Source organism: Myotis nattereri, assembly GCF_964212035.1.
Source record: "Myotis nattereri genome assembly, chromosome: 3".
NCBI classification, from domain to species: domain Eukaryota; kingdom Metazoa; phylum Chordata; class Mammalia; order Chiroptera; family Vespertilionidae; genus Myotis; species Myotis nattereri.
In genome coordinates, this window is record NC_138077.1 from 52,597,008 (window position 1) to 52,624,223 (window position 27,216).

The following is a 27,216-nucleotide window of genomic DNA, read 5'->3' on the forward strand; positions in this document are numbered from 1 at the left end:
AGGAAATAGGAAACAATTAATGGCATTAATTGGGTGTGTTGCCCAGAGTTCCATTTTAGAAGGATAACCTAAAAGGGGAAAAACTAAAGGTAGGGAAATATAAAGAATAAAGATAAAGATATTATTTGTTTTTTCCCCCAGGATATTATCTTAATTCAGGATAATGTTTTTGAGAAATGCTGCATATTATAACTCCTTTCTAGGATTCACACCACACATTAATATATCAAAAGCTCTTAAAAGCTTAGTAATAAAGAAATCTGTTTAACATTTTAAACTGAGTATTCCAGACTTATTTGATCACAGAGACTGAATGAAAGCAATAAGGTAGGGAGAGGGGAAACAAATTCAAAAATTACAGTCGAGTCTGGTATACAGTTATGCAGATTATGTCCTAAGAAGGGGAAAAAGTAGGGACTGAAATTCAGCCTGAGCTCTGCTTGCTGAGGGCTACATCTGCTACAAAACTCAATCTCACACTGGCCAGCAGAGACTCTGTGTTAACAGTGTTGGGCCTGTGAAGTGGGCTGAGCTAGATGAGCTTATGAAATAAGCCAAATGGGAAGTCTATCAAATACCAGTGAAAACAGATGTTTGAAGCTCAAAATATAAGAGTGTGTTATAGATACAGGCACAGGAGTCATCAGCAAATACAGTGTCAGTGCTACAGTGCTATATCCTAGACAAAAAGTGGAGGGCAAAGCATGTAGAGTCAAGACTCCATAAAGGAGACTAAAGAAGAAGAGGGAAACATAGGAGGAAAAACAAGAGAATAATTTTACCAAAGTCAAGAAAGACTAAAATATCAAAAGACGGATGGTGAGTAAGTTGAAAATCCATAAAAGTCACGTTTTAGAAAGACTCTAAAAATATCTATTGAGGCCTGGCCAGTTTAGCTCAGTGGATAGAGTGTCGGCTTTCGGACTGAAGGGTCCCGGGTCCAATTCCGGTCAAGGGCGCATGCCTGGGTTGTGGGCTCGATCCCCAGTGGGGGCCGTGCAGGAGGCAGCCAATCAATGATTCTCTCTCATCATTGATGTTCCTATCTCTCCCTCTCCCAAATCAGTAAAAATGTATTTAAATAGATAGAGATATAGATATACATATAGATATACATATAGATATTGAATTTGGTGACAAAAAGTCACCAGCATCCTTGGCAAGAATAGTTTTAAGAGAAATTGACTAGGAGTAGGAGGGCTGTAGTGATATTACAGTGATTTATGAAATGCATATAAAGAAGATATATAATAGATCAATGTTTCCTAATATGTAGTCTACAGTATATTCCACAGGAAGGATTCCGTGATCAAATAAACCTGGAAAACTCAGTTTAGAAAGTTAAACAGTTTATTACTAAACTTTTGAGAGCTTCTGACATATTAATATGTAGTGTGAATCAAAACCATATGAGATATGACTTTGCATCTGTCAGAATGACTATTATTAAAGACAACAAATAACAAGTGATGGAGAAGATAAGGGGAAAAGGGAAACCCTGTGCACTATTGGTAGAATTGCAAATTAGTACAGCCACTATGAAAACCAGTCTAGAGATTTCTCAAAAATTTAAAAATAGAACTACTGAATGACCCAGTGATTCAGATAAATACTTCGGGTATTTATCTGAAGAAAACAAAAAGTAATTGTAAAAGATACATGAACCCCTATGTTCATCACAGCATTGTTTCAAGAGCCAAGATATGGAAGCATCCAATAGATGAATGGATAAAGAAGATATGATACATACATACAGTGGAATATTACTCAGCCATACAAAAATGAAATCTTGCCATATGAGACAACATGGATAAACCTAGAAAGTATTTTATTAAGTAAAATAAGTCGGAAAGAGTAAGACAATTACTAAAAAATAAAATAAATGAAATAAATAAACAAAATACAAACTCATATATACTGAGAACAAACTGACAGCAAAGAGGAGTGGGGTGGGGAATTAGGCAAAAAAGAGGAAGGGGGTTAAGAAGTATAAACTTCTAGTTATGAAATAAGACAAGGGGATGTAATATATAGCATAGAATAGAGTCAATAATGTCTTAATAATATAGAGCAACAGATGGTTTCTAGAATTATTGTGGTAATCACTGTAAGGTAAATAAATGTTGAATCATTATGCTTTGCACCCAAAACTAACATAATGTTATACGTTTTATGTCAAATATTTGATACACACACACACACACTAGAGGCCCGATGCACGAAGATTTGTGCAAGAATGGGCCTTCCTTCCCCTGGCTGCTGGCACTGCCTTCGCTCCAGCCCAGAGCCACCTTTCTGCCTTCCCACACTGCCCAGAGGCCCGGAGCGGCCACTCGGCACCTGTGTATGTAAAGTAACACGTCATCTTTGTTTGGTTAATTTGCATACTCACTCCTGATTGGCTGGTGGGCGTTGCAAAGGTACAGTCAATTTGCATCTTTCTCTTTTATTAGTGTAGATACATATACATGTATACACACACATATATATATGCATATACAGTGGGTCCTTGACTTACGAGTTTCATTCGTTCCGTGATGGAGCTCGTAACTCAAATTACTCGTATGTCAAATCAATTGTGAATGAGTGAGACACGTGATGCTGGGCTGATGTTGTGGCGTTCACTGTGACATTCACTGCGCCAACTAGCGGTGGGGTATCTGAAGCTGGCTCGTAACCCGAATTTTAGCTCGCAACTCAAAGCAAAAAATCGGCCAAGAGACGGCTCGTATCTCGAAAAACTCGCTAGTCGGGACACTCGTAAGTCAAGGCCCCACTGTACATATATATACATATATATACACATATACATATATACATATACATAGTCTTGTTATAGATAGCTGCTCTGGACTCAGGCAGCTTAGATTCAAATCCTGCTGCCATACTTAACCATCAAAGTAATCCTGACTGACCTCAACAAGCCTCAGTATCTTCTGTATGATTTGGTAACAATGGTACCAAACCAAATAAGGTTATTATAAAAGAATCAAGATAACACCCTTAAAGATCTTAGCCCAATCTGCTACTGGCACATGGTAATAACTCAACAAAGATTTGCATTTCCTTGTCAGAAGTGAGGTTTTCTTTTGTTTTTAATCAAGAGAAATTTATTTTATCTACTTAAAATAAAGAGGTAGTAGAGAAGGGAAAGGAGAAAGGTGGCTAAAGCAAAGTCCTGAGGAGTTAGAGTCTGGGACTGCATAAGAAAAGGGATACTTTTACCACTTGAATGGGAGGAAAAACAAAAGATAATGACAGGTTCTGTTAAATTTCTAGATCAGGGGCAGGAAATAAAGGTTTTCCCACCAAAAGAAAGGAAGAGTCTTAGTTATTACTAAGAATAAAGAACAAAGTGGTAAGTCTTTGAGAAAACAGAAGTATAAGGGCTGCTAAAGGTAATAAAATAAACCTGATTGAATCTTGTAAAAAATCATTTGCATCAAGAATTCCAGGAATATGTAGCTCTGCTGATTGGTTTCACCAAACAGTTGTATAGCTTCTCCTGTAGGGATTTTTATAGCCCAGATATGGGATAAAGAGTATAGATGGTTGGACTAATAAAGTGAGAATTCTATAAAGTAGTTGCTATGGAAGGGAAGTGAAGGTCTCCAGAAGAGAAATAATATTGTAATAAAATTAAGAGTAGCCTGAAAGGTTTCATAATAGTATTATTCATCCAAAAAAGTAGAAACAACACATCACTATCAACAAATGGACAAACAAAATGTGGTATATTCATACAATGGCATTTTATTCAGCCATAAAAAAGAAATGTTGGAACACACTGCAACATGAACTGACAAACGTTAAAAACATTATGCTACATGAAAGAAGTCAGTCACAAAGGGCCAAATATTATATGATTCTGTTTACATGAAATGTCCAGAATAGGGACATCCAGAGACAGAAAGTAGAATAGTGGTTGCCAGAGGATGTTGGGAGAGGTTAGGAGTGACTGCTAAAGGTACAGAATTTCCTTTTGGGGTGAAGAAAATGTTCTAGAATTAGATAGTTCTAGAATTATGATTGCACAACACTGTGAATATACTAAAAACTACTAAATTGTGCATTTTAAAATGGTGTATTTTATGTTAAGTGAATTTTATCTCAAGAAAATAATTACCAAAAAAAGGGTGCACTGAAAGGAAAGTGAATTTAAAAGAACTCTGAAATACCAGAAGTAGATAGATTAAAAGACCAGGAGTCTAGATGAGCTTGAAGAACAGAAGCAATATGAGTAAAGATTATAACTGGAAGAACAGGAGATTCAAGTTAGAAAGTAAGATATCAGCATTCCAAATCTCAAGAGATTAGAATTTTGATTGGTGAGGCATAGAACATGGCCCTGAAAATAGGTATCAATATTAGAATAGAGGTCACTATTACAGGAGTTGGAGAGAAAATGAAATTGTCATATAGCTGAACCATATATACACTGCTGCTACTCAGAAGAAAGACTAACTTGGTGATAAGATACTTGGCCAGTTGTCAAGATCCATATTAGATGACAGCTATGACTGAGGTAGAACTGAATAATATAAGCCTAGGAAGAGGGAAGAATTTTACCTAAAAGTAAATGTCAAATTAGTCAAAATTATCAAGCTAATAGTTCCAATTCATTAAACTGTGTGTGTTTTTTTAATAAAGTGAAAACTATGTCATGGGCACTTGCCAGATAATGGAAATACAAATAACTTATTTGCTGACTACCCCTGAGTACGTAAGATCCTCTCTAACTCTCACTTTTTTATGTGCAAATTCAGTGTAATAACAACTCTGCAACATTGCTGTGAAGGTCGGAGATAAGTAAAACTTAGAACTTGGTACCCTAAGTGAACAAGAAATAAGAGGGTTATTTTTCCCTAAAGACAGCCTGTTTTCAAGGAGCTAATAATCTGTTGAACACCATTATCATTAACATTACTATGTGCCAAGAACTGTGCTAAGCACTTAACATATCTTATTCTCATAATCTATAATAATAAAAGCATAACATGCTAATTAGACTGGACAGCCAAATGACCTTCTAGATGGAGCCGGAGCTGTGAGGGCCGAGGCAGCTACCGCGGCTGCAAGAGCCAAGCCCCTTGCACAAATTTCGTGCATCGGGCCTCTAGTAACCTTATAAGACAGATAGAAACTCTTATTTTCCCTATTTTGGAGATGAAGAAACTGAAGCATAGGAAGGCTGAGGAACTTGCCCAAGACTACACAGCTTAGTAAGTGGTACAACCAGATTCAAATGTAGGCAGCCTTGTTCAAGGCTTTGTTTCGTAACTGCTAATAAAAAAAATTACAATATTATAATAATTTAAATGGAATTTTGTGCAAGTAGCAATGCAATACTAGAAAAAGAACCTAAGTTGGGTAGTAATTGAGCTGTGATTTAAAAAAAAAATCACAGCGAGAGAGAGGAAGGGAGAAGAAGAGAGAGAAACATCAACTGGCTATGTCCTGCAGACCCCCAATGGGGATCAAGCCTGCAACCCAAGCAAATCAACCACCTCTTGGTGTATTGGTTGATGCTCAACTACTGAACCATACCAGCCAGGCAACTGAACTGTGATTTAAAGGGTATCTATTTAACAAACAGGGAGCAAGTATTCCAGTGAGAAAATGCAGCAGATACAGAAATTGCCTAGATGGCAACTATGATGCTCTATGACAGTGATGGTGAACCTTTTGAGCTCAGCGTGTCAGCATTTTGAAAAACCCTAACATAACTCTGGTGCCGTGTCACATATAGAAATTTTTTGATATTTGCAACCATAGTAAAACAAAGACTTATATTTTTGATATTTATTTTATATATTTGAATGCCATTTAACAAAGAAAAATCAACCAAAAAAATGAGTTCGCGTGTCACCTCTGACACGCGTGTCATAGGTTCGCCATCACTGCTCTATGATGTCAATGCCCAAATGCCTGCCACAACGGACAAGTAATTGGACCCAGTAAAGCAATGCCCCTCATTGAAGCAATACTCATGAGGAAGAGTGGCATACATTATAAGCAAAATAAACATAAGCTAAGTCATCAAGCTCGTTTAACCTGTTGCTGGCATGACTTACAATATTAAAGGTGAAACTTGCCCTGCACAAAGTTATGAAATCACTAACCTAGTCTTGGGCAACCTCTCCCCTCCACTAGTCCTTCAATGCCACCACCTTCAATAACAGCCATTCTAACACCTCTCAGGCTCTCTGCTCTATGCTAACTCCTCATAATTCTAAAGTGAAAATGATAGATAATAGCTTAAGAATTTTGGAGAGTACATTTATTTATAAGGAATTAAGACCTTAAATTAGAAAAATATAAAAATAACTATGGACCTTCTTTTTGGATAGAAGATGAACTTTTCATAAAAGTCAGAGTTCCCACGGTGCCTTTAAGTGGCCCTTTGAGAGTAAAATGTCAATACTGTAATAACTAGTTTTGGATTCGAATCTTTTGGTTTTAGAATTCTACCAGTCTTCCAACTCCAACTAAATGATATAAAAGAAAAAAACCTACTCATAAAAGCAAAGTCATTAAGAATTCTGTCAGTGGACTGTTTAGATACTTTAAATTGTAAGGCTCTCCTCACCCCCGCAAAAAAATTTCATGTGGTTTACATGCAGTCCTACCCAAAGAGAATAGATGCCCTATTATACTACTCTGTGATTCTTTAAAAAAGCCTTGCCTTTTATATATTCGCTCATAAATCTACCAGAAAATCAAAATAGTATCTTCTGTTGCCTACCTTAAAGGTTTAAGAACTGTTTTAAAGAGTGCTTAAAAACAAATATAATACCTCAGGAATTATCCTATATAATAAAACCCTAATATGCAAATCAACCGACCGGCGAAACGACTGGTCACTATGACATGTACTGACCACCAGGGGACAGATGCTCAATGCAGGAGCTTCCCCCTGGTGGTCAGTGTGCTCCCACAGGGGGAGCGCCGCTCGGCCAGAAGCCGGGCTCATGTCTGGCGAGTGCAGCTGCGGTGGCAAGAACCTCTCCCGCTTCCACTGCAGGCAGGCAGTAAGGAGCAAGGGGTCCCACTTCGAGAGGGCACAGGCCAGGCTGAGGGACCTGCCCAATGCACGAAATTTCATGTACCAGGCCTCTAGTATAACAATAATAATCCCAGACATTTATTTTTAAGTAAAAAGTAAAGTTTTAAAAATAATATTCTTATTAAAAATTGTAACATTAATTCTTAAAAACACTTGCCTGGAAGCTTGTTAGTGTTCCTCAGAAAATTTCCAAGTGATATGTGCTCCCCCAACATGGATCCAGAAATACAGTGGAGCACAAGAGCACTGAACTAAGAATAAAAACATATGGGTTCTAATCTTGATTCTGCCTCTTCTAACTGTGATATGAAGCAAGTCCCCTTTGCCATATGGGCTTTGGTATTATCATCTCTAAAATGGGAATAATACCACTTGTCCTACCTACCTCATAGGACTATTATAAAAATCCAAAAACATGCTGTATAACAAAGTGCTTCTAAAATTTGTATGTTTTACATATATAACTAATACTGTTTTATATAGTTTCTATAGTACTTACATTATATACCTATGTATGTATATTTCAAGATTTCAAAACACTTGAAAAAATCATCAGACTAATTTTTATATCCTTGTTACTCAAAGTGCAGTCCTGGAACAACAGCATAGGTATTACCTGGAATTAGGTTAGAAACAAAGAATCTCAGATACTCCAGACTTACTAAATCAGAATCTGTATTTTCACATAAGATCCCCAGGTGATAAGAATCTAAGCACAGTAAGGTTTTAGAAGCACTGCTTTACATAGCAATACCATTTACCATATCTATAATAATAAAAGTGTAATATGCTATTATAATTAGACTGGACGACCTTCTGGATGTCCTTCCGGATGACCTTCCAGATGAAGCTGGGGCTGCAAGGGAAGCCCAGGTCACTGGTGCCTGCCGGCGGCCAGAGGGAAGCCCAGGTCCCAGGTGCCAGAGGGAAGCTGGTGCCAGCTGCCGGGGGAAGGAAGGGCTACTCTTGCAGAAATTTCGTGTGTCGGGCTTCTAGTCTATATATAAAAGCCTAAGCAACCATTACGACCGAACGGCCAGAATGACCGGTCAACCAGTCACTATGATGCACACTGACCACCAGGGGGCAGACGCTCAACACAGGAGCTGCCCCCTGGTGGTCAGTGCGTTCCCACAGCCAACTTCCCACGGCTGGCTGGTAGTGGTGGCCGTTCCTTCTGCACCCAACCCGGCGACAGTCGCCTCCTCTTTGGGCCCCGGGGGGTGGGGGTGGGGGTGGGGGAACCTGGGGTGGGTGGCAGTGGATGCAGCCCCTTTCCTAGGGGGGCCTGTGGACTGGCTCCCTCCTCGGGGCCTGCAACCAACCTCCCACACCCTGTCCTCCCCCCGGCTGTCAAGCCCAGTTTGGCCCACGGTCCCTCCCCCACCCCTCCCCGATCTGCCCAGCTCTCATTGGCCCTGATCGCTGGCCAGGTCTAGGGACTCCAACCGTGGACAAATTCATGCACCCAGCCTCTAGTAATTATATAAATAGGAAACTATTTTCAAAAAAGGTAATTAAAATATATACATCTAATTTATTTCCAGAAATTTTTCACTGAATAATGGTTATGTAAGATCAGAAACACCCAACCGGTAGCTCAGTGGTTGAGCATTGACCTATGAACCAGGAGGTCACAGTTCCATTCCAGGTCAGGGCAAATACCCTGGTTGCAGGCTCGATGCTCAGTTGGGGGGCATGCAGGAGGCAGCCAATCAATCATTCTCTCTCATCACTGATGTTTCTATTTTTCTCTCCCTCTCCCTTCCTCTCTGAAATCAATAAAAATTTATTAAAAAAACAAAAAGATCAGAAGCCATGTTCTAGTCATTCTCATATTTCTGCGTATTGTATAGCAGACAATGTCTCTTGAGTAGAAGCGAAAAAACACACAAGATTATCAATAATTAATATAGAAGATAGTAATCAATGTACATTTACCTTTACAGAGAATATGACCACTTAATATTAATTTTTTTTAAATATATTTTATTGATTTTTTACAGAGAGGAAGGGAGAGAGATAGAGAGTTAGAAACATCGATGAGAGAGAAACATCGATCAGCTGCCTCCTGCACATCTCCTACTGGGGATGTGCCCGCAACCCAGGTACATGCCCTTGACCGGAATCGAACCTGGGACCTTTCAGTCCGCAAGCCGATGCTCTATCCACTGAGCCAAACTGGTTTTGGCTAATTATTAAATATATATTAAGCATTCTGGCAATAGTTCTTTAAAAATATGAGTTTTTGACGACAATAAAGGTATCATTTAAATTTAAAAGTTGTTACCCGGCTTTGTCTCCGTTTTTTGGAAGAAACTTCTTTAAAGAGCCTCATTGGCTCTGAAAAAATTTTTAAGCAATTAACATGAAAAAAAAATTTTAACTGTTTTTTTTTACAATGACAATATACATACCTTTTGTATACACAAGCCCCCCATTTAAAATAAAGTTACCCCTATAAGTTTCATTAAATAATGCTGCCACACTAATGAGAGGCACGCATGTCTATGGGCGTGAGGGAATTTTACAGATGCTGCTTGAAAGATGACAGAAGAGCCTGAGATTAAAGGAAAAACCCCAATGATATCTACGTGGAAAGACCAAGTCTCTATAAAAAGTTCTCAAAATAGTGGGTCTTTGAGTTTAAACAATTCACTGTTATTTTATATTCTAAAGTGCATATAGGTTGATATTTTTAAAAATGCCACTGGAGAACTTAATCTTTCTATGTAAAAAATAGGACATTTTTCTGTTTTCTGGCAAAAGTTGGGGATAAAGGGAACAGTTATCTCCAACTCTCAGTTAAAAACCAGCTCAGGAAGGAAAAATGCTTCTGAATTGTATGGTTAAAGATGGTAATGATTACTTTAAGCCCAATGTGATATCCTATCTGATTTTGCTTAAATAAAAGCTATTTAAAATGGGGGGAAAAAAATATGAGTTTTTGTTTTGTTTTATTTTATTTTATTTTATATTTGAACATGGCCACACTCAAATTTATAAACAGGAACTTACAAATTTATAAGCATCAAAAAAGATAGTTACAATCTTTTTGATGGGGACAAAGGGAACAAACTTCCAACAATATAAAGAATATATAGTGAGCTTTAAAGTCAGACATGAGGCCCTGGGTGGGTAACTGTTGTTTAGAGCATTGTCAAGGTTGCAGGTTCAATCCCCAGTCAGAGCACATACAAGAATCAACCGATGAATGCATAAATAAGTGGAACAACAAATCAATGTTCCTTTCTTTTTTCTATCTTTCTTTCTTCCTTTTTTTCTTCCTCTCTCCCTCTAAAATCAATAAGCTTTAAAAAAAATAAATAAATAAAGTCAGACACGGTTCAAATTCTTGCTCTGGCACTTCGATTAGATTTTGAACAAGCTAGTTATTGTTCCTAGCCTCAAGTTCCTCATGTGTAAAATTGGGATAAAAATAGCATTTACCCACACAGAGATAAAAGAAGTAATGTGAATCATCTACTATTATAGGCACAAATTATTATTTATAGAAAATAAGAATGTTTTAAAAGTTAAAAAAGTAAAATTTACCTTATCAAGTTTTAGTTCCAATTCTGCCACATCTCCTTCTACCTCTTCTAAAGCAGCTCTAAAAAAAAATTATATATAAAATAAGTTATTTTATGTGTTTAAATGTAAAGTTTACTCTTAAAATTACTCTAAGTAAAAAAATAGATATAAATGCTTAAAAATTATACTTCACATAAAGTATAAATATTTCATAATCATGAAATACAATAAATAATACAATTATTATTTAAGGTAATGAGAGAACACATTGGGCTGATTTACTTAAAGCATTTATACTTTTCAAATTAATAGGACTAATTAGAACTATTTAGCATATATATATTTTTAAATGAGTAAGACATTTTAGAAGTTGAGCCTTACAAAGTTCTGATTTCTATTCAACAAGTAACCAAACAGCAAAGCATCATTGGCAACCAAAAAGAAAATCTTTTACTTTTAGAAATAGCTCAGAAGGATGCCTCCCTTGTTTAATGTTCCATTTATTTCCAATGCATTTTTTTAAAACTTTAGTGTTGAAAGTATTACAAATGTCCTCCTTCCCCCCCACTCTTGACCTCCTCCATCTACCTCCTGTCCCCTTCCCAAGCCTTACTCCACTATTGTTTGTCCATGGACTATGTATATATGCATATAAATTCTTTGTTTAAACTCTTCTGAAATATGTCAGTCTGTTGCATGTTTCAATGTTTCTGGATTTGTTTTGTTCATCAATTTATTTTCTTCATTGGATTCCACATATAAGTGAGATCATGCGATATTTGTTATTTCCAATGTGATTTTTTAAAAATGAGCAAATACTCTTACTTGTCAGGATTATGATAAAAATATAATACTATAGTACTTGATGTCACACTACAGGCAACATACAAAAATTAGAAATTTGGAACAGCAACAACTAAAACTTTTTAAGTATAATAAAATTTTATTGTTAAGAGTAATATACAACAAAATGCAATTCATCTACTATAAGCCATATATACCATTTTCAGATACCTTCTTGATAAACTAGCAACTTCTAATCATTATCTTTTTTAATTAAACAAAATTTGTCTCAGTTGGATAGCAGTGGAGACTAACAACTCAAAAAACTATTTTGAACTCTAGATAAGAAATTCTCACTTAGACAAAAAAGATGAGAAAGATAGCTAATATATAAGTTCTATTCCCAGAAATATCCATTTAACCTCTGTGAAACTTCTGAACAGTCATTTTTATCAGTTTGTGATTCCACTTCTCCATTGGTTACATTTATTGAAAAATATTTTTAATCTCACAAAGAAAATTATATATTTATAAATTATTCAGTAAATAGATGTCTATTCCATAAAATAAGATACTCTAACACACAGTTCAGGAACACAAGAGTTCATAAAAACAGAAATGCTTCTCCCCTAAGTCTGTCATTTTCTTCAGCAGCGTTTTTTGAAAGTACATGCTGTTCCCTTAATCCAGAAAATGTTCCTCCTTCACATTAATCCTCATACTCTTCACCTACTATATGCTACTCATCATTTAAAATTTAATTCACAAAAGAAAATAAATAATTTGGTAGAAGGACATTCATTGTTTATAATAGGTTGGAAAACTACATGTCCAGCAATAGAAAGTAAATAAATGGTAGTACAGCCATACCATTATGTGAGGCAGCAAGTTTTTAAATGAGATTGATATATATATCTACTGACATGGAAAAATACTATAGACTATTACATGGGGGGGGGGGGAGCAAGTTACAAAATTAAACATAGTGTGAGGTCAATTTTGTGGGGGAAAACTTTGATGGTATACACACAGAAAAAATCTGGAAACATAATCATCAATCTATTAATGACAACTTTGGAGAATGGGGATTAGAGAGCAGGGTGTATAATTAGGGATTTACACCTTTTACTACTCGTATTTCTGGATTCTTTTAATATTTGCAATAACTATGCATTTTAAAATAATTTTTAAAACTAATGAAGAGGGAAAAGAAAAAGATTTAGACATTACCTTCCTAGGAGGTGGGTCCTCCTAGAACAGTGATGGCGAACCTTTTGAGCTCGGTGTGTCAGCATTTTGAAAAACCCTAACTTAACTCTGGTGCCATGTCACATATAGAAATTTTTTGATATTTGCAACCATAGTAAAACAAAGACTTGTATTTTTGATATTTATTTTATATATTTGAATGCCATTTAACAAAGAAAAATCAACCAAAAAATGAGTTCGTGTGTCACCTGACACGTGTGTCATAGGTTCACCATCACTGTCCTAGAAACTCTTCCCCCAAACACTCAGGCTCAATTACATGTCCATTCTGTGCCCCCAAAGCACCTCACATATATCTCTATCATTGTTCACTTCTCTCTTAGCAGTATATTCAACTTGTTTGTTGACTCAGTAAAGAAACTCCACAATTTTCACTTTGTTAAAAACTCTGTTTAAACTTTATATAATTTAGCTTCACACAAACTTCAACTTCTTTCAAGCTAATTAGTTGAAATGACCAACTTAAGATTTGATTTAGTTGTTGGTTTCTACTGAACATATACACTCACATGCAGCCTAACAACCTTTCTTCCAATCAACGTCAGGCCATATATACGATGGTGGTCCCATCTTAATAATAAAGAGCTAATATGCTAATTAGACCAAACAGCCGAACGACCTTCCAGATGTCCTTCCAGATGAAGCCGAGGCTGCGAGGGCCAACCGGGACTGCAAGGAGCTGCAAGGGCCGGCCAGGGCTGTGAGGGCCAGCGGAGGCAGCCAGGGCTGCGAGGGCCAAGCCCCTTGCATCAATTTTGTGCATCGGGCCTCTAGTAAAATTATAATGGAGCTGAAACGTTCCTATCACCTAATGTTGCCATAGCCATTGTAGCCACAGTAAGGTCTTAAAGTCAGAGCACAATTCAGTACCCATGTGTTTGTGGTGATGCTATTTACAGGAAAACTAGTCTAATGTTTTATTCTGAGCAGGTAGGAAATTAGATTTTTTCCCCTCATACACACAAATCAGTAGTACTTTAGAAAGCTGTTTCCATTTCATCCGCCCTTCTCTAACAGCCTGAATTTCTTGACCAGGGAGTTATTTAGCATATTCAAGCAGGTAAAATGACACTATAATTACAGTGGGAGTTAACATCCTTCTACTATGCCATGAAAGAAGATGGTGGAAGAAGAGATGGCCTATCTATTATGTTGGAATCAATAAATCAACAGTGACTAATGACTGTTTAACAGCCCCATCCAGTTTTCACAGTAGAGCGTGTAAAGCTAGAATGAAGGCACCAGTCATCTACAGAGGGGTAATATCACTTTAATGAGGAAAAAAGGAGAGTTAAGGAAAAAAACTGCAAAATTACAGGCTATATAATGTTGCGTTCAACTTGGCCCAGAAAAATAAAGACTGAGGAGGAAGGCATTTCCATTTGCAATCTCAACAAACTCAGGCATGTCTATTCCCTAAGAATTCCTGTCACGGTTATGGGCAATACATTTAAGGAGAAGAGAGCACTATAAACTTCATGGGGGGAATGAGATTTCTATGTAGAAAAGTTTTCTGTGACTGATAATACTGTGAGGATGACCAAGTATTTCAAATAAGACTGAACTATCAGCAGACTCACAATGAGAGAAAGAAGCAAGATGGTAGAGACACCTAGGATGAGGCCCCAACAAAATTATCAACAATTACAATTCGAGACCTGTCATATTCCCCCTTTAATGGTTCTCCATTACCCTTTCCACTGAAAATGGTATTTAAGGCTCAAGATATATGCAAATCAGAGCAGGTAGGTAACTACATACTGAGCCTTTCAGGGTTCTCTCTATGACCTATCATGGGCTGCTAAACAAATCACATCTACAACTTTCCCAGATTCTTCCATTAACAACAACAACATCCATATTAATACATAATAAAAATAATTTTGCCTTACATTTTCACTGTGTTTTATAACTGGCATGGCACCTGCATGCAAGATACAGTATTTGTTATATTAAGAGAATATAGTCTAGTAATGTAAAATAATAAAGAGAAAAAAAACTTAAGAGGAAGTGAGAAACAACCCCAGAATCACAGAATCTTGAATTGGAAGAAACCTTAGCAAACTGCTGAATGTCAGAACTGTTCAATGGAAGTACAGCAGCTGTTTAGAAAAGCATTTCAGCCCTAGCCAGTTTGGCTCAGGGGATAGAGTGTTAGCCTGCGGACTGAAGGGTCCCAGGTTCAATTCCAGTCAAGGGCACATGCCCAGGCGGCAGGCTCAGGAGGCAGCCAGCAGTCAATGATTCTTTCTCATCATTGATGTTTCTATCTCTCGCTCCCTCTCCTTTCCTCTCTGAAATCAATTTAAAAAAATATATAGATATATAGAGACATATAGATATTACAGGTATAATATCTATATCTCTCTATATATCTATATATAAAACCCTAGTATGCAAATAGTCCAAAAGGCAGAACAACCGAACAAATGAACTGAACAATCGGTCACTATGGCGTGCGCTGACCACCAAGGGGGTATGTGTGGAACATGGCAGGCACTGGCAGCAGGCAGCAGAGTGCATAACATGGTGGGCATCAGCTGCGGCGGGATGGTGGAGCAGTTGAGCAGGGATGCCAGGGCAAGGCAGGGCGCCAGTTGCTGTCATCGGGGCGAGCCTCTGGTGGTTACTAAAAATTCTTTGTTCCCGCATGCCGCAGTTCCACCTGGTGCTCGCACTTGCTGCGGGCGCCAGAGCCGCCACTCACATCCACGGCCGGCGCTCAGCGCCATCAGTGGGTGTAAGTGGCGGCTGCTGGCCCGATCACCCCTGAGGGCTTCTCCACCTCCCCCTGCTCCTGAGGGTTGACTGGGGCAGCAGCCATCACTCACACCCGCTGACAGCGCCAGCCCTGCTCACACCTGCTGCTGGCGCAACCCCCAATCACTCCATGCAGTCAGCGGGTGCAAGCAGGGCCGGCGCCATCAGTGCATGGGAGTGGCAGCGGCGGCAGCGGGAGCGGGGCTGCTGGCAGACAGGGGACCAGGGCCATGGCAGGAGGGGCCGGGCAGGGGCGTGGTGGATGGGCCAAGACCTGCCCCTGTGCCCACCGCAGCCTCGCGGCCCACAGTTCCTTTCAAGGTGCACGAATTTGTGCCCTGGGCCCCTAGTGTGTGTGTGTGTGTGTGTGTGTGTGTGTGTGTGTGTGTGTGTGTATATATAAGCATTTCATATATACATATATGCAATTTCACACATACATACAGTGGGGCCTTGACTTACGAGTGTCCCGACTAACGAGTTTTTCGAGATACGAGCCGTCTCTTGGCCCATTTTTTGCTTTGAGTTGCGAGCTAAAATTCGGGTTATGAGCCAGCTTCAGATACCCCACCGCTAGTTGAAGCAGCGAACGTCACAGTGAATGCCACAACATCAGCCCAGCATTCAATTTATTGTAATAGTGAAAATTGATTTGACATACGAGTAATTTGAGTTACGAGCTCTGTCACGGAATGAATTAAACTCGTAAGTCAAGGCCCCACTGTATATAAAAGCATTTCACACCCTGGCCAATGTGACTCAGTTGGTTGAGAATGGTTCTGTGCACTGAGGGGGTCACTGGTTCAGTCAGGTCACATACCTGGGTTGCAGGCTTGATCTACGGTCAGGGTGAGCACAACAATGTGCAACCAATCAATGTTTCTTTCTCATACTGAAGTTTCTCTCTATATATCCCCCTCTCCCTTCCTCTTTCTTTAAGATCAGAAAAACATATTTAAAAATAAAGAAAGAAAATCATTTCACACTAGAGGCCCAGTGTATGAAATTAGTGCACAGGTAGGGTCCCTAGCAGCTGCCAGCTGCTGGCCGGGGCCTTCCTTCATTCCGTACCTCCCCCTGGTGGTCAGCGCACGTCATAGCAAGCGATCAAACCCCCAGTTGGTCAAACTCCTGAAGGGACACTTTGCATATTAGGCTTTTATATATATATACACACACACACACACACACACACACACACACACACACACTAGAGGCCCGTTGCAGGAAGATTCCTGCAAAAACAGGGCTTCCTCAGGTCTATTCCTGCAAGAATAGGGCTTCCTGCGACCGGAGCAAAGCAGAGAAGGGAGCGAAGCCTGCCTCGGTGGGCTTCGCTCCCTTCTCCGCTGCCTGGCTCCACTCCTGTGTCCGCTGCCTCAGCTCCCTCCCTTCTCCGCCACTTCGCTCCCTTCTGCAGCGCTTGGCTTCCTTCTACACTGTCTTCAGCCTGCATATGCAAATTAACCGCCATCTTTTGGGGGGGTTAATTTGCATACTCATCCTGACTGGCTGGTGGGCATAGTGGAGTGACACCAATTTGCATGTTTCTCTTTTATTAGTGTAGCAGATACTATCTCATCTCTGTAGAAACCCTGCAACTTTTAAACATCTGTAAACAGGATGCAGAAGAATACAAATTTAACAGAGTACTAAATAGGCTCAGGGTTTTAAAGACAATGTTCCCACCTTAAACCATTTTTAAAAAAATATATTTTTTAATTGATTTCAGAGAGGAAAGGAGAGGGAGCGAGAGATAGAAACATCAATGATGAGAGAGAATCATTGACTGGCCGCCTCCTGCACACCCCACAATGGGGATCGAGCCCACAACCCGGGCATGTGCCCTGACTGGGAATCGAACCGTGACCTCCTGGTTCATAGGTCAACACTCAACCACTGATCCACGGCAGCTGGGCCCACCATAAACCATTTTTAAAAGTATATATTTTATTGATTTTTTACAGAGAGGAAGGGAGAAGGATAGAGAGTTAGAAACATCGATGAGAGAGAAACATCGATCAGCTGCCTCCTCCACACCCCCTACTGGAGATGTGCCCGCAACCAAGGTACGTGCCCGTGACTGGAATCTAACCCAGGACCCTTCAGTCCGCAGGCCAACACTCTATCCAGAGAGCCAAACCAGTTAGGGCCATAAACCATTTTAAGATAGTAAACTGGTGACAGTGAGGCACCATCTATTCCCCAGTATGAGCACCTCACCACCACCTCTACAAAGCACCCTATGCTCACTTCAAATAGTGCACTCAGCACTCAATATGATAAGTCAACTATTTAGTCTGGATGGCTAAACTAAGAGGCCTTGAGAGAGACTATGGTTCATTTTATTACATATCCCTAGTTTAGTTAATTACCAAGTAAATTAGCTGAATGGAAGGATAAATGCAGCATTTAAAACAATTATGTAACCTGGGGACTGGAACCACCCATGATGATTATACTTGCATCTCAATGTACATGTGTTTATGTGTAACTTCTCAAATCCCTCTTGCTCTAGCTAAGTTATTCCAATTTGTCATGACTTCTCCAGCCTCATTTAGATGTTACCAGAAAGTAAAAAAAGAACTCACAAATAATTGCATAACTCTCACATCTAGATTTACAAGGAAACAAGGAAAAAGTCAGTTTTTTCCACATACAAAGATAAGCCTATGTTCTTTTAATTCAATCATTACAATACCTACAATTCTTTTAATCTTGAGAAAAGGGAAATTTATATAATACTCTAGAATATAGAATAATATAAGATTTGGACTTCTAAAGGAAAGAGGGCCCTTTGGTGGGCTTCTTGAGCACCTCAGAAAGGGAGCACTAAAAGAAACTTCAAAGGAGCTAAGGAGGAATTTATTCCAATACCACCATAAAATTATACTTCCATGATCCCCTCACTTCATTCAACTGATAATCAAATAGAAAACCTGAACATCCAAAGAGAAGAATCAAAATAGTTAATCAAAAATAGGAAAAAAATTAAGCAACTTTAAAAAAAAAAACCCACTAAACTAGAAAAATTTATACAAGTGAGGAAATTTGAGATTTCCCTTTCTTTTCTCTAACAACAAACAGGAGCAAATATTTATTGCTTGACATATGTGAATAAAGTAAACAAAGTTCCTTCCCTCCTAGACCTTACATTTAATGAGGAAGACAGACAACAAACAACAAACATCCTATATAATAAAAGCCTAATATGCTAAGTGCCCAGTCGTCTGGTCGGCCTTTCAACCAATCAAAGCATAATATGCTAATGATATGCTAAGGCTGCTCAACTGCTCACTGTGATGTACACTAACCACCAGGGAGCAGACACTCCGACTGGTAGGTTAGCTTGCTGCTGGGGTCCTGCCTATCGGGACTGAGCAAGATGGGCCAGACATGCCCTGGAGCCCTCCCATGGTCCCTCCCCAGCTAGCCAACCTCCCGCATTCCTCCCTGGCCCCGATTGTGCACTGGTGGGGTCCCTCAGCCTGGCCTGTGCCCTCTTGCAATCCGGGACCCCTCATGGGATGTCGGAGAGCCAGTTTCGGCCCGATCCCACAGGCCAGGCCAAGGGACCCCACTGGTGCACAAATTTGTGCACGGGGCCTCTAGTATCAAATAAGTGGATCTGATAATATTCTATAAAGTGATAAGTGCTATTTTTTGTTTAAGTCAGAATAGGGGTGGGGGCAGAGACAGCTACAATTTTAAATAGGGTGGTCAAGTAGGATGTTATAGCAGAAAAAATAACCAATGCAGTGGCCCTGGTATGTTCAAAGAACAGCCAGGAAGCCAGCATGGCTAAAAATAAAAAAGCAAAGCAGAGAAGTGTAGGAGAGGAATTGAGATAAATAATGGAGAGCCCATCACAACGAAGAGCCTTGTAGTCTGACAGTAAAGATTCTAAGTGAAATATGGAACAACCAAAGGGTCTAAAGCAGGGATGAGACACATGACTCATTTTTTTCAAGCATTACTCTGCTGGCATGAGATTTTAGGGAAACAAAAGAGGAAGCAAAAAAATCAGTCAGAAGACTAGAGATCTTAGTTCACAGATCATGGCTAAAGCTAAATTCCAATCAGTGTTAAGAAATGTTCAGATTCTGGATATATTTTGAAAGTAGAGCCAACAGATTTTCTCATGGACTAGATGTGGTGTGTGAATGTGTGCACGGGTACACCAATGAGAAGGTAGACCTGTAATCAAAGATGTATTCAAAGACTTTGGCTGGAGCAGCCAAAAGTATAAAGTTACAACCAAATGAGATGGAGAAGACTATGGGCAGAACAGGTTTCGGGAGAAAAGATCCCAAACTCAGTTTTGGACTGGACTATGAAGTCTTTATTAGATACACATGTAAGTGGTGACATTAAATAGGTGGATAAATATATGAGTCTGGAGTTTAGAAGTCTGAGCTGTCCTGGGATATAAGTTTACTAATCATAGGCATTTAGATAGTGTTTACAGTCACAAGACTGGACACTACCCCCCAAAAAAGTAAAGACAAAAAAGGAGGATTAAGGACTGAGGTTTGGCACATTCAAGTATTAAAGTAAAGATCAGGAAGAACAAGGGGAAATGAAGAAGAAAAGAAGGAGAAAGGAGGGAGGAGGGAGGAGGGAGGAGGGGAAGGAGGAGGAGGGGCAGGAGGAGGAAGGGAAGGAAGAGGAAGGGAAGGAGGAGGAAGGGAAGGAGGAGGAAGGGAAGGAGGAGGAAGGGAAGGAGGAGGAGGGGAAGGAGGAGGAGGGGAAGGAGGAGGAGGAGGAGGAGAAGGAAGGGAGGGAGAAGGAAGGGAGGGAGGGAGGGAGGGAGGGAGGGAGGAAGGAAGAAGAAAGAAGAAAGAAGAAGAAGAAGAAGAAGAAGAAGAAGAAGAAGAAGAAGAAGAAGAAGAAGAAGAAACAACAACTAATGAAAAAAATCAAGCGTGTAGAAGGGAAATGGAAAAAGTGCATCAAGGAGGAAGGAGTTATCAACTATGTCAAAAAGCTCTATGAGATCAAATAAGATAAGGGCTGAAAATAAACATCAATTTTAAGATAAGTCAAAATGGTTGGAAAATAATTTTTTAAATGTTGAAAAATGGGACTGGCCTGATACTTTGATGAACCAAGAGTATGATCCTATGGGAGAGATTAATTTAATATTTTAAAATAGATGTTTGGAAAATTTTCCAGAAATATCAGACACATGAAACTAAAATGAGAAAAAAAATTCCCAACTAGAAATTATGAGAATGCATATTAACAATCATCAAGAAAAACAAATGGCTAAGTTCCCCACTTCTCCTTTTCCATTCTCAATCCCTTCCTGGAAGCTTAAACTAATTAGTTAGATTTTTTTTTAAAAAAAAAACAAACCTTCATATTCTTTTTCAGGAAGTCTGGGCAAAAGTCTTTATTGTCACTTTTAATATTAAACACAATCTAACTTCTACAAATGCAAGGACTGCTAATCTAGCTCTAATTTTCCATGAGACAAGGTACAGTAGATCAAGATCTGTGATTTCTTATCTTCTATAAAATTAGGATTCATTAGAGTCCAACTCTGATTCATTTTGTATAGCTATAGCCACTATATAGTTTAGATAGTTACACTTTGCTGATAAATTCTCAAAATTAAAAGCAAACACAAAATGGGGAAAAAGGCAGGACATCTGTAATACTTTCTACAATAAAGATAAATTTAAAAAATAAAATAAAAGCAACACATATACACAGATCAATCACTTCAAAATAACTTCATTAACTGTTTATGCATAGATTATAAATCTGTCCCACAAATTTACCAATCAAGTGTTTCAGTAGTCCACAAAATTGTCTTAAAAACTAGATCATCTTTGAATAGTCTAGCTACAGTAACCTTAATGCAATCATATTAACTATATTGCTGAGGCGCCAAGAATCTCTGTAATGCGAACTTGACTTTCTATTCAGCAAGTCCTCATCCTCCAGTTTAACCATACTTATACTCTAAAGGAGACTGTGCAATTAAGAGACTGTACAACTTCAGTAATACCTATATTTAAACTGAGTATTATTCATATTCCACAGTTCATCATTACATCTAATCCACTGATTTACAATGGCTAAGAAGGGACAACAGATTCATGGATGCTCACTAAACACCTACTGATCTATAGCATCTCAGTTGCAAATTTCTGGTGATACCTAATATTAACAACAACAACAAAAAACAGGAAAATATTCTAAGCCATCAGATGACTTAACTGAGAGAAATAAACCAGTATGTAGCCCTGGCTGGTTTGGCTCTGTGGATAAAGCATCAGCCTGTGGACTGAAGGGTCCTGGGTTCGAGTCCGGTCAATGGGCATGTACCTCAGTTGCAGGCTCGATCTCTGTCCCTGATGGGGCACGTGCAGGAAGCAACCAATCAATGTGACTCTCACATCAATGTTTCTCTCTCTCTGTCTGTCCCCCTCCTTTCCACTCTCTAAAATATTAATGGAAAAATATCCTCGGATGAGGATTAACAACAACAAAAATAAATAAATAAATAAATAAACAAACAAATAAATGTTTAAAAATAAATAAGTAAACCAGTATGTATACTGATGACATATTTACCTTAATAAAACTGCTAATGTGACACTTTCAAGTTAAGTATAAACGAAGGCAACATACAAGTTCAAAATGTTTTGTGTTTAACACAATTCTAAGGAAAAGAAATATAAACTACTATTTAAACTCTTTTTTTTTTTTAAGTGAAAGAGAGTTTATTGGTGATGAAGTGAGACAGAGAGTAGCTACACCAGACAGAGCAGCCACTTAAACTCTTACAGACTTATGGATTGGCTTGAATCTTATTTTCCCTATGGTATGATTTGTAGCATAGATGACTTGTAGCATATCTAAATCTGTGTCTAACAATCCATTTTATAAAAGGGTTCTGTTGAAGTCTCAAAATAACTGCTGACAAGTCTATTTTGATTTGCCTTTTAAAGCCATAAGGAATGGAGATATGTACATGACATACACTAAAATCTAGAATATATAAAGATGACAGTAAGAAAGGCTCCTGGATAATAATGGTAACCACACCTATCTCTGTAAAAATGGAGGAAATTGCCCTAACTGGTTTGGCACAGTGAATAGAGCGTCGGCCTGCGGACTGAAGGCTCCCAGGTTCGATTCCAGTCAAGGGCATGTACCTTGGTTGTGGGCACATCCCCAGTAGGGGGTGTGCAGGAGGCAGCTGATAGATGTTTCTTTCTCATCGATGTTTCTAACTCTCTATCCCTCTCCCTTCCTCTCTGTAAAAAACCAGTAAAATATATATATTTTTAAAAATGGAGGAAATTATATCCTGGCCAGTGTGGCTCAGTTGCACCAGGAAGTTGCCAGTTCGATTTCCAGTCACGGGCACATGTCTATGTCGATGATGTGTGTTGCACTCTCCATTGATGTTCCCCTCTCTCCCTCCTCTCTCTCTCTCTAAAAAAAAAAAAAAAAAAAAAAAAAAAAAAAAATCAATAAACTGTTCTTTATTAAATAAGAAGGGGAGGGAGGATTATGACATATGCTACAACATGGATGACCCTGAAGACATTAAATAAATCAGTTAAAAAAATGCAAATACTCTATGGTTCCACTTATATGAGGTACTTAGAGTATTCAAAATCATAGAGACAGGAAGTGGAATGGTAGCTGCCAGGGGCTGAAGAGAGAGAAGTTATTGCTTAAAGGGTACAGAGTTTCACTTTTTCAAGATGAAAAGAGTTCTGGAGATGAATGGTGGTAATAGCTGCATAAAAATATGAATATACTTAATACTACTGAGCTATTCATGTAAAAATGGTTAAGATAGTACATTTTATGTTAAATGTACTGACCACCATAAAAAATGTAAAATAAATTTTAAAAAATTTCATTTCTTCACATCAAAAGATATCATACCATGTTTATTTAGGTATTTCTTTGGTAACCTCTAATCTTTAGTCTTTTTCCTGTGACTGGCATATTTATAATAGTGACCAATTTCAGACAAATTTATTGGTCAAACCATGAAGAGATTTATAATGAATAAAATTATATTACATTAAAATTCAGATTGAGCCCTAACCAGTTTTGCTCAGTGGATAGAGTGTCAACCTGCAGACTAAAGGGTCCCAGGTTTGATTCCAGTCAAGGGCAAATACTGGGGTTGTGGACTCGATCCCACTAGGAAGCAGCCAATCAATGATTCTCTCTCATCTTTGTTTCTATCTCCCTCTCCCTCCCTCCCAACCTTTCCCTTCCTCTTTGAAAAAAAAAATCTATGTACTAGAGGCCCAGTGCACGAAATTCGTGCATGGGTAGGGTCCCTAGGCCTGGTCAGTGACCAGGGCCAATAGGGGCCTTCCAGCTGCTGGCCAGGGCCTCCCTTCCCTGGCTGCCAGCCGGGGTCTTCCTTCATTCCGCGCCGCCCCCCTGGTGGTCAGCGCACATCATAGTGAGTGATCAAACTTCTGGTCTCCCAGTTGAATTCCCAAGGGGACACTTTGCATATTAGCCTTTTATATATATAGGAGATAAAAGGCTAATATGCTAAGTGTCCATCCAACCAGTCGCTATGATGCGCACTGACCACCAGGGGGCAGATGCTCAATGCAGGTGCTTCCGTGACACGCACTGGCCATTTACAGAGAAATGGCACTGCGGACCTGGTGCCCACAAATCGTCTTTCCCCAAGTGGAACACAGGCCTCATCACTACCCTGGAGCAACAGCCCACCAAACTACAGCCGATGCTGCCAAGACCCCATGGCGCAAAATGCGGTCAACAGCCCAGCCCAGCCCAGAAATGGTCGCCATGGGTGCCAGATAATGACGTCACATAGCAACACCTGACTTCCTCTCCCTAGCAACTAGCCTCCTTGGAGTTTTCTTAGCCCAGGAACACGACTTGCTTTATGGCCAGGTACAAACATTTTACACTTTAACCAAATGTCTGTGAAGTGTTTTCCCGTGCCTCATCTCATTTGATCCTCACAGAAGTCCTGGATTAGGTAGATAGGAGACTCAGTGGAATCCTATTTTCTTTTCATTAGCCGGAAAACGGAGATTTAGAAAGCTTAGAACTTGACCCAACTGAAAAGAAATGGTGGATCTTGAAAATGACTTCAGATTTTCTCACTGCATAGAATATAGTCAAACATTGCTGCAGTTAAATATTTTACCCTTTGTTCTCCCTGCATGATCTACAATAATAATCTGCTTCATGTTGATATTTACTGCTGTGTTACTGACAATTACCTGAAAGAGAAGTTGGGGTGCTTCACTGGGCTGGAAAAAGTTTAGCTAAACCAGAAAGCAGGTCTAATTAAGCAAGTTTATTCTATATATATAAAAGGCTAAGTTGACTCGTGCATGCACGATACATATAAAGCTCTCACTGGGGGCAATCGCACGCGTGTGTTTCGATCTGTCATTGTCGATCGTGAATTTGGTTGACGCTTCTATAAGAAAGGGAAAATAGCAATATTAAAATATTTCTTCTAATTAATTTCCTTTCAATGTGCACAAAGTCGTGCACTGGGCCACTAGTGTGTGTGTGTGTGTGTGTGTGTGTGTGCACTCGCGTGCGCATGTATATTTTTTTAATTCAGATTGAGCTTCCTGTAATGGCTGCTTCCTAGAAGGCGCTGTCACATGGAACCTTTTAGCCTCAGAATTCCGAGCTCCAGGAAGGGAGTATTTCAACTCAGGTAGAGTTATACCTATATCATTTCTTTAAAACCTTCAGCACTCAAAATCCAGCCATCTCAAGGTCCCAACATCATGACCTCAGTTTCAGCACAACTGTTCATAGTCTTCATTTCACTGCTTTTGTTGTTGCCTGTTGTTGAAGCAGTAGAAGCTGGAGATGCAACTGCTCTCTTTTTAGGTGTGGTTTTCTGCATTACAGGCATTTGTGCTTGTTTTGGGGTATAGCACGAAAGAGAAATAAAGAGGTGTAACTTTGAAGGGCCTCCTGAGTCAAACCTTGCCCAGAAAATATTTGAATATTTAGGTTAAAAACTGAGCTTTGGTGTCTAAGAGTTCCCAAGAAATAGTAAATACGGTAATTTTACATTCTTAGTTTCCCTATAAATGGGAATAAATTTATATATGTTAAATGGAAAAAAAAATTCTTTTTCACAACAAATAACGCACTGAAAAATGCAGTCTATAATTTATTTGATAGTTAAAAAGAGGGTCAAAGAAGATGTCTGTAATTTGCATAATATTTGATCATCTCATAATTTTCAAAGCACATGAAATTGGAACAAGGAAACTCTTGCCCAGAATCCTAGGAAGTTGTCACTATTCAGTTGTAATTACTGCCTCGTGCATTGTTAAGGAGTCTCTTCCCTATATTTTTATTAGATTTTTGTTTTGTTATCTCCCAAGTCAATATTGTACTTAGATATTAGATATCAAATATAGTCAGTCAAAATTTAAAACTTTTATTTTTGGGGAGAAAAGTAGTGAAAACTATATTCAATGTACCTAACATTGAAATGGAGAAAGATTTAATGTAAAAAAGTACTTTGTATTGACATTAAAATAGGGAAGAGATTTAATGTCAAAAATAAAAGCTTTTATACTAACAACCCCATGGTGAGAAATAGTATATTAAATATAAGCCCATTATAAGTTTAAAAAACTAAAATTCAGATTAATGAAAAAAATAATTTTTTTTCTGTTTTTACTGCAAAAAGCTTTATTGATTCCATTTGGTCCAAGGCATAGGGAATGGCTTCGGGCAGAGAGCCGATCAATATTTTATATACATATTTATTACTGATTTCAGAGAGGAAGGGAGAGGGAGAGAGAGATAGAAACATCAACGATGATAGAGAATCACTGACTGGCTGACTCCTGCACACCCCCCCCTACTGGGAATCGAGTCCGCAACCTGGGCACGTGCCCTTGACCGGAATCGAACCCGGGACCCTTCAGTCCACAGGCCAGCGCTCTATCCACTGAGCCAAACTGGCTATGGCTAACCTAGTTATTATTAACAGGAAAGGAGTAAAAGGAAGACTAGATAATATAGGCATGCCATTTATACAGCTTTGCCAAGAAGCTGCAATTAACACTCTACAGGTCTATTCCCTGCGAACTGAGAGGGGAAGGGACTGGAGAGAGGCAGTTTAGATACATGCCCAGTAAGGTCTAGATGATGTGGGAGGATGCTTACCTGTCAGTCACCTGGGAACAAGTTGGTGGCCAGAATAGGCATGGCCACCACCACGGGAAGATTTGATATTTAAACTCCTGCAAAAAGGGAGTTTCCTCTCTTGGCTCTTGTGCTCTAAGCCAGTGGTTCTCAACCTTGGCTGCACATTAGATCACCTGGGAATCTTTATAAAATCCTGATTTCTGGGCCTCATCCTCTGGAAATTCCATTTCTTTGTTATGGGGTGAGGCCACAACATTAGTAACAAAGAAACAGAATTTCCGGAGGATGAGGCCCAGAAATCAGGATTTTAAAAAGATTCCCAGGTGATTCTAATGTGCAGCCAAGGTTGAGAACCACTGCTCTAAGCCCTCTTGTCCTCTTGAAACTCCCGTTGCAGGAGGCAGCTCCCCTGCATTCGCCCCATGTGGCTCAAGGCTATGTCGGACCCACACAATGGACTAACGGACTGTAATTAGCCTGATGCTACACTGGACTCAGCTCCACTATAGAAGGAAACTCTGGATACTGGCCTGCTTTGCTTTTGGCTCTGCTGGAGCCCCAGCTGCACATTTTCCAGAACTGGTTTAAGCCCAATGGGACTTTGCAAATCGAGGAATGTAACTTTACGCAAATAAAAACCA

The 27,216-nt window shown here is 39.2% G+C and overlaps 2 protein-coding genes across 6 annotated transcripts in view; one reads left to right on the forward strand and one right to left on the reverse strand.

Moving 5' to 3' along the window:
- The window catches only part of ACAP2 (ArfGAP with coiled-coil, ankyrin repeat and PH domains 2), a 143,490-nt gene that overhangs the window by 80,234 nt on the left and 36,040 nt on the right, over positions 1 to 27,216 (reverse strand). For 4 of the 5 annotated variants that reach the window (XM_081085330.1, XM_081085329.1, XM_081085328.1 and 1 more), the window contains exon 2: positions 10,622 to 10,679. The exons of the other annotated variant lie outside the window; for it this stretch is intronic. In XM_081085330.1, the coding sequence (XP_080941456.1) occupies positions 10,622 to 10,679 (58 nt within the window). The remainder of the gene's footprint in view (positions 1 to 10,621; positions 10,680 to 27,216) is intronic. 5 annotated transcript variants of the gene reach the window in all.
- On the forward strand, positions 25,189 to 25,341 carry LOC308516446 (small integral membrane protein 30-like; the record flags this gene model as incomplete). Its single annotated transcript, XM_081087403.1, has 1 exon — positions 25,189 to 25,341. One exon carries the CDS (start codon positions 25,189 to 25,191, stop codon positions 25,339 to 25,341), a length of 153 nt encoding a protein of 50 aa, XP_080943529.1.